At 38.0% G+C, this 12,454-nt stretch overlaps 1 protein-coding gene across 3 annotated transcripts in view; it reads left to right on the top strand.

The window, feature by feature from the left end:
- Positions 1–12,454, top strand: part of Arl5b (ADP ribosylation factor like GTPase 5B) — a 76,379-nt gene that overhangs the window by 7,301 nt on the left and 56,624 nt on the right. For all 3 annotated transcript variants that reach the window (XR_009587716.1, XM_060372752.1, XM_021657515.2), the window contains exons 2-4: positions 5,247–5,307; positions 7,127–7,274; positions 10,582–10,665. Coding sequence is in view for 2 of the 3 variants with exons in the window: in XM_060372752.1 (XP_060228735.1) it covers positions 5,247–5,307; positions 7,127–7,274; positions 10,582–10,665 (293 nt within the window). In the remaining variant the exon portion in view is untranslated. The remainder of the gene's footprint in view (positions 1–5,246; positions 5,308–7,126; positions 7,275–10,581; positions 10,666–12,454) is intronic.

The following is a 12,454-nucleotide window of genomic DNA, read 5'->3' as shown; positions in this document are numbered from 1 at the left end:
AACTTTTATTTGTCTCCATACTGCTATTGATATATAAATAGAGTTCAAAGATGACCAGCAGGACAGTACTATCTAGAACCCTATCCCTGGAATCAAATGCCAGCTAAGATCATCTTTCTTTTCCAGTGGTATGGTATTGGACAGACTATGTAGCCTGGGGCCTAGTTTCCTCATAATTAAAATGAGTACTGATGACATTTTGTCACAGGATAATTATAAATATTCATAAAATATACATAAAACATAGCAGGGCATGGTGGCACGCATCTTCTCAGCACTCAGAAGCAGAGAGGCAGGCAGATCTTTGTGATTTGAGACCAGCCTAGTCTACATAGTTTTTGGCCAGCAAGGGCTATATAGGGCGACAATGTCTTTAAAAACAAAAAATAAAATAAAACACTTAGAGTTTAATTTTTTATTAATCAGAAATCTTTCTTAGCTGAAAGTTGGAGTTTAGCTCTTACAGTATTGATGTATACCTACCTGTTAGTTTGTACTAATGGTGTTTTGTGCTGATGGCATTTTGCAAATATTTACCCTCAGGACTGTTAAGGTAACTGTTGAATCATCAGATGGACATGATACATTGACTAACTGTCGAATCATCAGATGGACTCGATACATTGGACTGTACATTGAACACTACTGTGGCTCCTCAGGGGGACTGGGAGACACTAGCGAATTAGGCAGGGAAGGGAAAGAACCTTTGCAGTAATTCAGGTGTATTCTGAAGTGTAATGATTCCATGTGTGCTACCTAACCACATCTGACAGTTCAGTTAGCGATGTCTGTATTTGATACATGCAAAACTTTCTGCAGTCAGTGTTGACTCAGACATAGAAGGTAGCCAGCCAGCTGTATGTCATGAAATTTCCAGTATACATTTAAAAAAAAAGTTTACCGTTTTATAACATTTTAACAGTATGGAACTGTAATGTGACAACCTAAATTTGCATACATTATTCTACAATTTTAAAAATCATCTCTCTCTATATAGTGCTTTTCTGATGCTTTTTCCCCCAATACTATTATTCTGTTCAGTAACATGTGGCATTCCGAACCAAAATTTCAAACAGTTCATGTTGGTAAAAGAGGAAAATGCAGGAGAAATCTTTAATCCTTCTTGACTTTTTGAAATTCTTTCTTTCCTTATATTTCTTGTTAAGCATTTTTCTATCTCTGTTCATCTAAAAGAATGACCCTAAACCTAAAACATGATTCTTCACAATGTTTTTTTTTAATGTTTCTTGTTTGTTTGCATTTGAGGCAGTGTCTTGCTGTGTTTAGCACAGACTAGCCTCTGTCTTCTCTCTTCACAGCCCTGTCACTTTCTCCAGCTCTCCACACAAGATTCAAATATCAACGCTCTGACCTCCATCACTAGTATTCCTGCCTGTGCTCTATGACAGCAAGCTAAAGTTAGTAGTGCTTCTTAAAATGGTTAAAGGTCCATTTGATATTTCAAAACCTGGCTAAACGATGACTTTAGACTGTTTGAGACCGTGAGTTGAATGTTTAGTTTTATGGAAAGTGGCTTAAGGACACATGCTGGCTTTCCTCTAAATGCTTCGAGAACCAGAGGAGGTTTTAAAATTTGTTAGCACAACATGAGATGTCTAAAGTCTAGTGAAATAGAGATCTGTACTTCTACACTGAGGTCAAAATGACATTGAATGTCTAATGCCCCATCAGCTTGGTAGCAATTTTGACTTTGGGGACAGATAGCTTCTCATTTTCAATTGCTACCATCTTGATCCTGATAACTTCTTAAGAGGTTTTATTTTCTTATTCTTCTTTTTAACCTCCTGGGTCAACAGATAGTAACAGTTACTGTTGAGTAATATAAATAATACAGATTTATAAGCACCTTTTAATATTTGCTTTAGTTTACATTAGAAAAAATAAGGGAAATTATTTATACTTAAGCAACATCACAGTAAGTGTCTCTGACTCAGAGCTCAGCTGGTTTTGTTTGTTTCCTACAGACGAGTTGTATGTCTGTGGCCTACTGATTATACCCAACCAAAAGACAGCAGTATAGAGCAAGTGCTGTCACGTTTTCAAGCCTGGGGTCTCTCTTAGATATCACATAATAAATGCCGTGTGCTGTACAGAAGTACAGAAGCTCAGCCTGTGTGTCTGGCAAGGACACCTTTAAGATGCTCTGCACTGTATTAATTGAAGCATTGCATAAGGGCAATACATTCAGGTTTTTTGTTTGTTTTGTTTTGTCTTTTTTCTTAGGAGGAGGAGAATCTATATCCAAACCCTCACATCACTTTCTACATTTTCCTCACTGCTCTTTGAACTGTGAAAACGTCACCAACTAGTATTTGTGAGGTGAATTGTTTAGCCATTGACAAACTTTGGGGGCTCTTATGCAAAGCAGGCAGTTGGAGAGAGAGAGAGAGAGAGAGAGAGAGATATGCAGTTACATAACAGGGTAAATGGCCTTTAGTAACTGACCTTTGAGCCTGCTCTCTAGATAGTATTGATACTTCTTCAGAGCTAAGATCAAAAACTTAAACTTTGTCACTTCATGCTATTACAAAGGACAGTCCTTTTTGTTGGTGTTTGTAGATTTAATGTTGTTGATGACAATTTTCATGAGTAATTAGGCCACTTTATCTGAAAGATATTATGCATGACTTCATCCTAAGACAGAGCTGAAACTGTGTGCTTTGTTTTAATTGCCAGAGTTTCCTATGAAGTGAAGAAAAGGGGATCTGAAAGTGTTTGAACTTGAATGAAGTCTGTACCCTGTCCACCTCCAGGCTTCCCCTCTGTTCAAACTGCAGACCAACCTTTCAAAACGATGCATTCATTATTAATGAGTGCAAACATCAGGTCTAATACTATGATCCTCACCATAATAGAAAGTGGTTTAAAAATAGTCACAGTTACCCATATGAGTTGCTTTAATGGCGAACCATCTGGTGTTACCATCCATACTTCTCCCTCTTCCCTGAGTAGTCCTGTGCAACCAAGTTTTGTCCCCTTTCCAGTGGCCTTTTTCTCAGCACTGCAGGGATACCCAAGTCTGTAGAGCTAGGCTGTTAAAAAGATTGAGAATGTCTGGTGCCAAGCAGTTTGTTAGTTCCTTCATTGGTAAAGATCACTCTTGTTCTTATTCTTTAAGGAACAACAAACAGGGGAGCTTGTCAAGGCTGGTTCCATTATGACTTAGTGAAATCAAGCCAACAGAAGGAAAATTAAGTCAGTTACAGTCATTTTGTTGTAGTTCTACAAAGCAGCTTTTGCCAAAATGAAAATGAACTTTGTTGTCTCATCTACTTGTCCCGTAATATGCTACAGATAGTTCTTACTGATAATAAATACATCATTGGAAGACAGAGAAGTTTGTTATCCCAATTCATCTTCAACTTAGGATCCTCCTAAGTGCTAAACTTACAGTTGGCGTTACCACAGTCAGCCCAACCAGTTCTTTTTACTTCACAGTTGTGAACATACCGTCATGATGCTACCTAATATTACATAGTTCTCACCTCAAGCTACCAACTCTTTTGTTACCAATTGCTGTTGTATGTTAGATCATAAGGAAAGAGATCACCACTCCAATTGAAGTCTCCATGCTCTTGATAAAAGGGTATACTCCAAAAAGCAAGAACCCAGAGATACGCACTTGGTTTCTATTCTGATAGGGGTGGGGATCTGTCTTTTCCCTATTGGTCAGGGTCTGACCCCTTGGTCTTTACAAAAGAATTTTGTACAAAGAAAATGAACTGGAAGGGGTCTGCCACTCTTATCCAATGTAGGGTTTTGTGCAAACAAAGTTTACTTTGGGTGGGTGAGGGTTAAAACATCTGCATAAAAGTTTTGGAAGGTCAAGGTAGGGGAGATAAAAAGATTTGAATTTCTGTCTTAAATACAATTTTATAGTACTTATATATAGTTTCTTGTATCTGTGAGGTCAGTGTGGTCACTAATATCACAGTGAACATGTGGGTCAGAGAAGAGGCATTTCTTTTCCTTTTAAACAAATCTTACCACATTGTCTTAGAGTTAGACTGACTGTTACACATTTAATGGTGCTTAAATAGTACAGGACTATCTTCTTGGCTCTTACCGTATATCATCAACCTTTGAACTGTTTTATATACATAGATGCATGCATACATACAATGTATTTTGATCACATTTACCTCCCTCTCTTCTCCCAACTCCTCCTTATTCTTCCTAGATACACCTCCCAAATCCCTCAACTGCCTCTCAACTTTGTGTCCTCTTTCTTTTTTCCCTCCCCCTCTTCTGTTCTTCCTCCCTCTAATCTTCTTCTTTCCTTCCCCCTCACTACTTCCTCCTTTTCTCCTCTTCCCTTCCTTTTCCCTCCCTTACCTACTAAGTTCTAGTTCTGCTCAAGGGTTCTTGCATGTGGGGCCATTCACTGGAGTATAGGTGACATACCAGGGGAGGGAGAACTCAGTCTCTCTCTCCCAGTTGTCATCAACTATCAATAGCTTTTAAGCTAAGCGTGGAGGCTTGTTGAACCCCCTAAGCACCTAGAGAGGAATCTTGAACACACTCTGAATAGATTTGGGGGAATTTTCTATTTCATTCATTCAGAGCAGATTTCAAAATATGTACCACATAACAGAATAATTAGCAAGGCCTAATAACTGCTTATAACAAAGTAGATATTGTGCCTGTCACCAGAAGAGGGAGGGAAGAGGCTTTTGTTGAACAGCGCCAGTAGAAACATTCACTTAGAATGATGACAGAAAACATGTTTCAATAAAAACCATTGAAGGCTAAGTAATTGCTTTTACTTCTGCCAATTAATGTAAAAGTAAAAAAAAAAAAAATCTGTCTGCTAATGGAAAGAGCATTGCAGTTTTCAGCAGCAAGTGTCATTTTTAAATGAAAGGCAAAAAATGTAGGTGGGAAATTTTGATTATGTTAAAACAACTTAAAGCTAATGTGAATAGCAGAGTTTGAACAGGTGTGGAGAGCCAGCTTTACACTCACAGTACGTCATGATGCCAGATTTTTCTTTGAGTGACTGTCTCCGCTAATAAGTGTCCAAAGTCTTGTTTCCAGCTAACCAATCTAAACACATTTTTAGGGCTCCATAGAGAACACCATAGTAGACTGTTCCACTCAAGGCAGGGCCTTACTGCATAAAGACTCCTCCCATGAGTGTCATTTATAATTATCACTGGAGAAAGCCTGTGCTGAGCTGTGCGGTAGTGTAAATATTCATGACCTTTTATTTTTTATTTTTTTAGAGCACAAAGTAATCATTGTGGGACTGGATAATGCTGGGAAAACCACCATTCTTTATCAATTGTAAGTATCAGTACCTGCTTATTAGTTCTTGAAAAACTTTTCTTATAACTAATAAGATGACATTCTTCCCAATTTTAATAATGCAATAGTTAGACTTAAACATGTAACTTTTTCTATTTTACCAAATAAAAAAGTAAAATAAAAATGCCATTGCTCACTAAAGCTCTACCAAATACTAGCCTTCTGACTTTGAAAGGAAGAATGGACTTTAATATTAAGCTGAAATAGTACAGATTATCCTGGGATGGGTGATGAAATGACTCTCACTTAAATCTTTGAGCAGGAGTCCTGCGTAGAGTGCTGTTTCTGGGAAGGAGCTCTCCCCTCGTAGCTTCGGGATAGTTTTAACAGAGCCAGGCTTGTGTAAAGTGATGGTAGTCAAAATGCTACTGTAGTACCTATCAAAAGGAAGAGGCTTGAAGTTCTCAGAGATACATTAGAGCTCATCTTTAGTAAATGTTAACACCCAGGAATCCACTGTCTGAGGATTTCCCATTATCTTCTCAGAGCCAATGAAATGTTAAGCTGTGTGAATGGGTTTATATACCCAGAACATTTAACAAATAGTCACACAGTACTTGGCACCATTATATGAGTCTTATCCCTCCTTTCTTTATCTTGCATATAAAGCCTCCCAGTTTAGGGATTGTGTTATAGCTCTGCAGAGCAATTCTTGATTCTGCTTGAGACACTGGGCTCAATTCCTAGCACTACAAAAGAAGAGGAGGGGGGGAAAGGCAGTATTGTCAGCTTTCAGCTTGCACATTTTCTCAGTGCCTAACTACCTCCTTTTAGTTACTTTGCAAACAGGCTCCTTATTTGCTGTTGTGTCGGAGTTGAGTCATTACTTTTCTTTAACATGTTTTCATTCATAAGCTAAAATGTATTTTAATATCATTTAGCCTTTAATATAAAGCCCAGAAGTTTCAGAAACTTCTCATCTTTGATAACAGTCTTGTACATAATGTCAAACATAGAACATAAAACTCAAGAGAAAATTATGTCTTCAAATACATGTTATAGAATGTTATCAGCAAACATGCATATTGAATAAAATAATGTAACATAAGCAATCAATAATACAAGTGGGGGCTGGAGAGATGGCTCAGTGGTTAAGAGCACTGTCTACTCTTCCAAAGGACCTGGGTTCAAGTCCTAGCACCCACATAGCAGCTCACAACTATCTCCATTTCCAAGGGATCTGACACTTTTACACTGACGCACATAAAATAAAATTAAATAAGTCATTTAAAAAAATAATACAAGTGATACGAGACTCAATATTCTAAAGACAGTTCATTGTAAGTAAAATTTCTATTTACCTGTGGCCTTAAGACTACAGGCTATTATGCCTAAACCAGTTTTTATGGCTGAATTCCCTCTCCCCTTGCTTACATTGATATTCAGCAAAATGATGCAGAGATTATCACTGAGTTATTGCCACTCTGCAAGTATTGTGGTCACAGCTATCCGGAAATTGCTCTTTCGGGATGGAGTATTGGTTCTCATCAGATTGGTAAACTAACTGGCAGTGCTGGCATTTTGCCCGTGGGCGTGCAAGCCCACACTACGGTGTTCCCATCTCTCTGGGCCAGGCCTGCAGCTCATTTGATTAAAAAGCAGAAAAGTCTTTAGGGGTTGGACTGTTTACATTTTTATGTGTACAGAAAGTTTCTAAGCTTCTCTTTCTCGTGTTGATGATTATTGTGATTGGAATCATCACAAATAAGGAAAGTTGACTTCTCTTAAAAACATAGAGATAAAAATGTGCTTGGGGTTATCAAGATTTACAAAGGAGTTTTCGATGGTCTTTCAACAGCCTAATGAATGAAGTAGTTCATACTTCTCCAACCATAGGAAGCAATGTTGAAGAAATAGTTGTGAAGAACACTCACTTTCTTATGTGGGATATTGGTGGTCAGGAGTCTCTGCGGTCGTCCTGGAACACCTATTACTCAAACACAGAGGTATGCCAAAATTACCTTTGAATTTTAATTAAAAATTTCTTTTCAAAGAATCAGCATAGAAGATGGCTAGGTTCCAATGAGACATATTAGCAATTGCCTTTAATAAGAAATTAAAATTTTGCCATGGAAAAAAAGGCAGGTAGAAGAAGTGCTAAGGAGTTTGTTCTGATCATGACAGTATCTCACTGCTGAAACTCACACAGAGGGAAATTTGGGAGTTAGATCCAAGAAGGTGCTTGGACTTTTCCCCCCTATGAGGGCATATGAAGGGGTGGAATAGTTAATGAAAATATTGAAATGTAAACCTATTTTACTAAAGTCAAATAGATTATATACAGGCAGAATATATCGGATGGGCATAGAGCTTGCTGTGTAGCTCAGACCAGCCTGGAGCTTGCGTACATGGATCCTTTTGCTTCTCTGCCACATGTGGACTGGGACTGTAGGTGTGCAGGGCTGTGCCTGGCCAGGGTCCCTGTGAGCTGAGTGCTTACACAGGCTGGCTCAGGCACCCTCACAGGAGCAGCACACCCTGTGGGCTGCAGAAATCGAACACTGGCTGAAATTAACGTATCTTCCTCCAGTCTCAACATCTCACACAAGCACCTGATTAGGGAAGGGGTAAAAATACTTTAAGCATAATTTTTCAAATAACATCCCAGATTTTCAGATGTAATCAATGGGGAAAAAAATAGGCTTGCAGGCTGTCCCCAGCTGCTATTATTTTAAAGTTTTTTATACTTTTTTCTCTAGGATAAAAAGAGGCAAAGAACATGGAATTTCTATTATCTATTTTTATTGAGTGTTTTGAAACATGGAAAGAAATTCTTCTGTCAGAAGTAAAGTAGATGGAGGAGTTGGGCAAGTAAAGCTACTCTGAATATTTTGACTTCTGCAAACTTGCATTACACAAGAGGCTGGAGTTGCTGGCGCTCTGTTGCTGACATGGTTGTAGAAGGTCCAGCCCATGAGTGGGTGGCTAAGGAGCACAGTGAGCCCCATCTGCAGAGATGAGCGTGCTGGCCTGTGGTGGGTGGCCCGTGATGGCCCGGGAAGCCAGTACATACATGTATGAGAGATGTCTGCAAAGAGTGTGTCTGCACAGCTCCACGGAGGAGCAATTTCAAGGCAGGGAACTTTCCAGGGCCCCCTTTTCTTTTTATTATTACTTATTAGTTAAGTATTAGCTTGGGAAGTACATCTATGTTATCTTCATTTTTACTTGTATGTCCACCTAGAGGCAGATTTTTGTAATGCTCATGCGGTGTTTTTGAGGTTCTTCATTTACATGTGTACAGTTACACGTGTATGCTTTCTTTGTAAGGAAGCACAGCTAAGAAATCATGTTTTCTAAAATGATATTTTATAAAAATTGCATCTGGAAGAGAGTATAATGCACAGAACTTTTGCTGCATAAGTATAGTGCACAAATTTTAAAAAGGAAGCATGTACTTTGTGCACCTGTATTTACTCATATAGTTCTGTGTGTGCTATTCCAGGGCAACACATGAGCAAGAATGGCATGTTGCCAGCATGCAACCACCTGTAATGGCCCTGAATTATCTTTTTTTTTTTTTTGTGGTGGTTGAGAGGGACAGAAGTGGTTGGTACGCAAATATGGTTGTAATCCAGCTGAGTACACATTCATACAGTCAAATGCTACTGAAGGAATAGCAGCATTTTAACATACTCTGATAACAGAGTACTTTTTCAAAGTTCGTTGTCAAAGCATACAGTTAATTCCAACTGTGAAGAAAAGCAGTTTTTATACACAAATAGGTTAAAGATAATTCAAGCTGATCCAGCTGCGCTTAAAGCACTTTAGCAGGGTAGTTTTTGAAATTTCTGACAATCTAGGCTTACTTAGCCTGGGTCCAAACAGAGATATATGTATTACTGATGTTATTAGCATCAAGTATTTTTCTAGTAAGCCACTGCTACAAGTATATCTCAGTTATCATAAAGAATTTATTGCAACACACCAGCTTGGTCCATTACATTTTCAGGCTTGGATTCCAGGAAAAGATTTTATGAGATGATGTTTCACTAATCACTTTGTTCACCCTTGTAATCTTGTAATCTTTGTTTTGAAATGGTCTCTCAAAGTGATTATCTCCATTGTGATGTAGGAGCTTCCAGGGTTAATATAACATTCTCTTATTAAACCAGTTATTTTCCAATATTCTGCCCAGTTTTTTTTGTTGTTGTTGTTTTGTTTTTGTTTTGCCATGCTCCCTCCTTTTTATTCCTTTCTAAGCCCTTCTAGTTTGTTTACTGTTCTCCATGATCTTATAGTTATCCTGTAAATTGGTTCTAGCCTCTCTGTTGTAATTTGGCTTATATTAATGTCCTATATGATGCATGACACCATTTACCCTTGGGTTTTTAACCCTTTTTTCTATACACTGGTTTAGTAGCTCCTTTTCACTGTTTTCTTGTTTGTACTTAACAAAGCTGTTTTTATTTAGTTATTTGTTTGTGTTTTTAACGTTGTAAGACCTACTTTAGACACACACTCATACTCACTTACTCCTATCTCTCATCCCACCGCAGCACACAGCTGTGTCCACAGATGTTCTCCAGTTTTCCTTGCTTTTTTCTAAGTCTGCCTACATCTTAGCATGTTAATGTCAGTACATGTAACTTAGCACAGTTCAGCACACTTTCTTCTTGAGCTTTTTTATTGCTGAAATTTCATCTGTAAAATAATGCCATATTTATTTTTGAAAAACATGCTTACCTTTTTTGTCTAGCTCTTTCTTTCATCTGCAGAAGACCTTATGTATGAAATGTAAGCAATTATTGAATGTCTACATTCAGTGGTTTTCAACCTTCTTAGTGATGCAGCTCCTCTTTATGCATCGGTAACCCCAAACATACCATTTTTGTTGCTACTTCATAACTGCTATTTTGTTACTGGTACGAATTATAAGGTAAATATTGCTGTGCATGATAGTCAAGACCCATTGGTTGAGAAACAGTGGCTTGAATGGATGGTAGATGAACAGGATGAAATTTGATTAAACAATGTAAATTCCTGTTGTGCTGTACACATTACCTTTCATTACCTGCAGTCAGGAGCTTAATAGAGTTAGGCTGTTCTAGTTTTTAGTTGCTGAAGTTATGAGCTGCTTTCTGGTTAGCATTTTGTACTTGCTGAGTTTCTGTCTTAATCTCTCTTTGATGGAAAAGTACTACTGTTGTATGACAGTGGTAATGCCAAGTGAGAGCTAGTATCACCACAGTGACTTTGCAGAAAACTGAACATGCCACTAATTTTCTTCTTTATTTTAAAATTGCTTTCTAGTTCATCATTCTTGTTGTTGATAGCATCGACAGGGAACGGCTGGCTATTACAAAAGAAGAACTATACAGAATGTTGGCTCATGAGGTAAATTTTGAAAGTGAATATTTAAAATATGGTGTAAGTTATCTATGTATTGTTTTATTTTATGCAAAGGATTAATGTGAAACAATGATAACCATCATTGTTCTTCATCATAAGCAAAACTATATTAAGCTAAGTCAAAATCACATTTTTAAGACTTTTAATATGCTTCCTATAACTACTTAAAGCTAAGTTTTATTTTTTCAAAATTAAAACTACTGATTCATACCTTTAAAAAATTGATGTTGATTAGAGATGTATGGTGGGGGCTAACAGAACTTAAATGTCTTCAGGCAAGAAGTTATGACTTTAATGAATAATTTGAGATAATTTAATTATAAATATTTCAGATGTAAAAATTGACAGTAAACATTCTTACACATGCTATTTATCATAAGGTGTAAAAATCATTGTGCGCTCTTTGCAGTCTGTTTTTCTTTGCTTCTCAGCAGTATCTAGAATGTTAAATGTAGTGATTGTTTTTCCTATGCAAAATGTGCAATACTGAAGTTCATATTTTTAAAACTAATGTAACATAAGTTTCTCACAATTAATTTTGTAAGTTGATATACAAAGTAGTAGTTGATATATAATGCTATTTTCTGCTTTTTAAAATTACTTTATTTATTCACTTTACATCCCAATCATAGCCCCCTCCCTGCTCTTTTTCCAGTACTACCCTCCCTTCCTTTTCCTCCTATCCCTCCTCCCCTACTCCTGAGAAAAATGGGGGTGCTCCCTACCCCACAAACCCACCCTGGTACATCAAGCTGTATCAGATGGAGTGCTTCTTCTTCCCCTATAGCCTGGTGAGGCCACACCATGGGACAGTGATCAAAAAGCAAGCAAGATTCCCCTTACTAGGGGATCACATGAAGACTGAGCTGCCAATTGTCTACAGCAATGCAGGGGCCCTAAGTCCAGTCCATGCATGGTCCTTGGTTGGTGCTTCAGTCTCCACAGTCCCCTCTGGGGCCCTGGTTAGTTGGCTCTGTTGGTCTTCTTGTGGAGCTACTGTCTTCCAGGTCCTCCTGTCTTTCCCCTCACATTTTCACAAAACTCCTTCTGCTTCATCCATGTTTGATTTTGAGTCTCAGCATCTGTTTCGATCCGCTGCTGGGTGGAGTCTCTCAGAGGACAGCTATGCTAGGCCTTAATGGTATTTTCATATGGTGTGTCAGTTTGCTTTGTTCTTAACTCCCTCCTCCTCTGCCTGCCTTCACCAGCCCTTGCTTCCTCTTGCTGGTCACTTTACTCCCTTCTGCTTTCATGTGACATGAATTCCATCACCTTATTGTCCTTATTGTTCTCTCCCTTCCTTTCTTCTCCCTTAAAAGTCTCTTCCTTCCTTCCTTCCTTCCTTCCTTCTTCTTTTTTCTACTTTGATGACTACTACCCTCATGCACAGGTACACGTACACACACACACACAAACATCAATTTAAAACTAATTCTCATGTATGAGAGAAAATATACTTGTCTTTCTTAGTCTGGCTTATTTCTTTTAACATAATGCTCTTCAGTTTCATCTACTTCCCTTAAAAATTCATAGTTCATCTTTCTTCATAGCTGAAAATTTTCATTGTGTACATATCACAGTATTCAGTTCCTGCTGGCTATCTAGACCACTTCCATTTGGTGCTGTTAACGACCAGTGTAACAGTAAATATGGATATGCATGTATCTGTGTGGCCTGTTGGCTTAAGAATTTGTGAAGCGAATACCCAGTAGTGTCTTGCTGGGTCATGTAGTATTGTATTTTTCATTTTTGGGGGAACTCCATACTTTTTACC

Source organism: Meriones unguiculatus, chromosome 19 (genome assembly GCF_030254825.1).
Source record: "Meriones unguiculatus strain TT.TT164.6M chromosome 19, Bangor_MerUng_6.1, whole genome shotgun sequence".
In the NCBI taxonomy this organism is placed as follows: domain Eukaryota; kingdom Metazoa; phylum Chordata; class Mammalia; order Rodentia; family Muridae; genus Meriones; species Meriones unguiculatus.
This window is presented reverse-complemented; position numbering and strand designations above follow the sequence as displayed.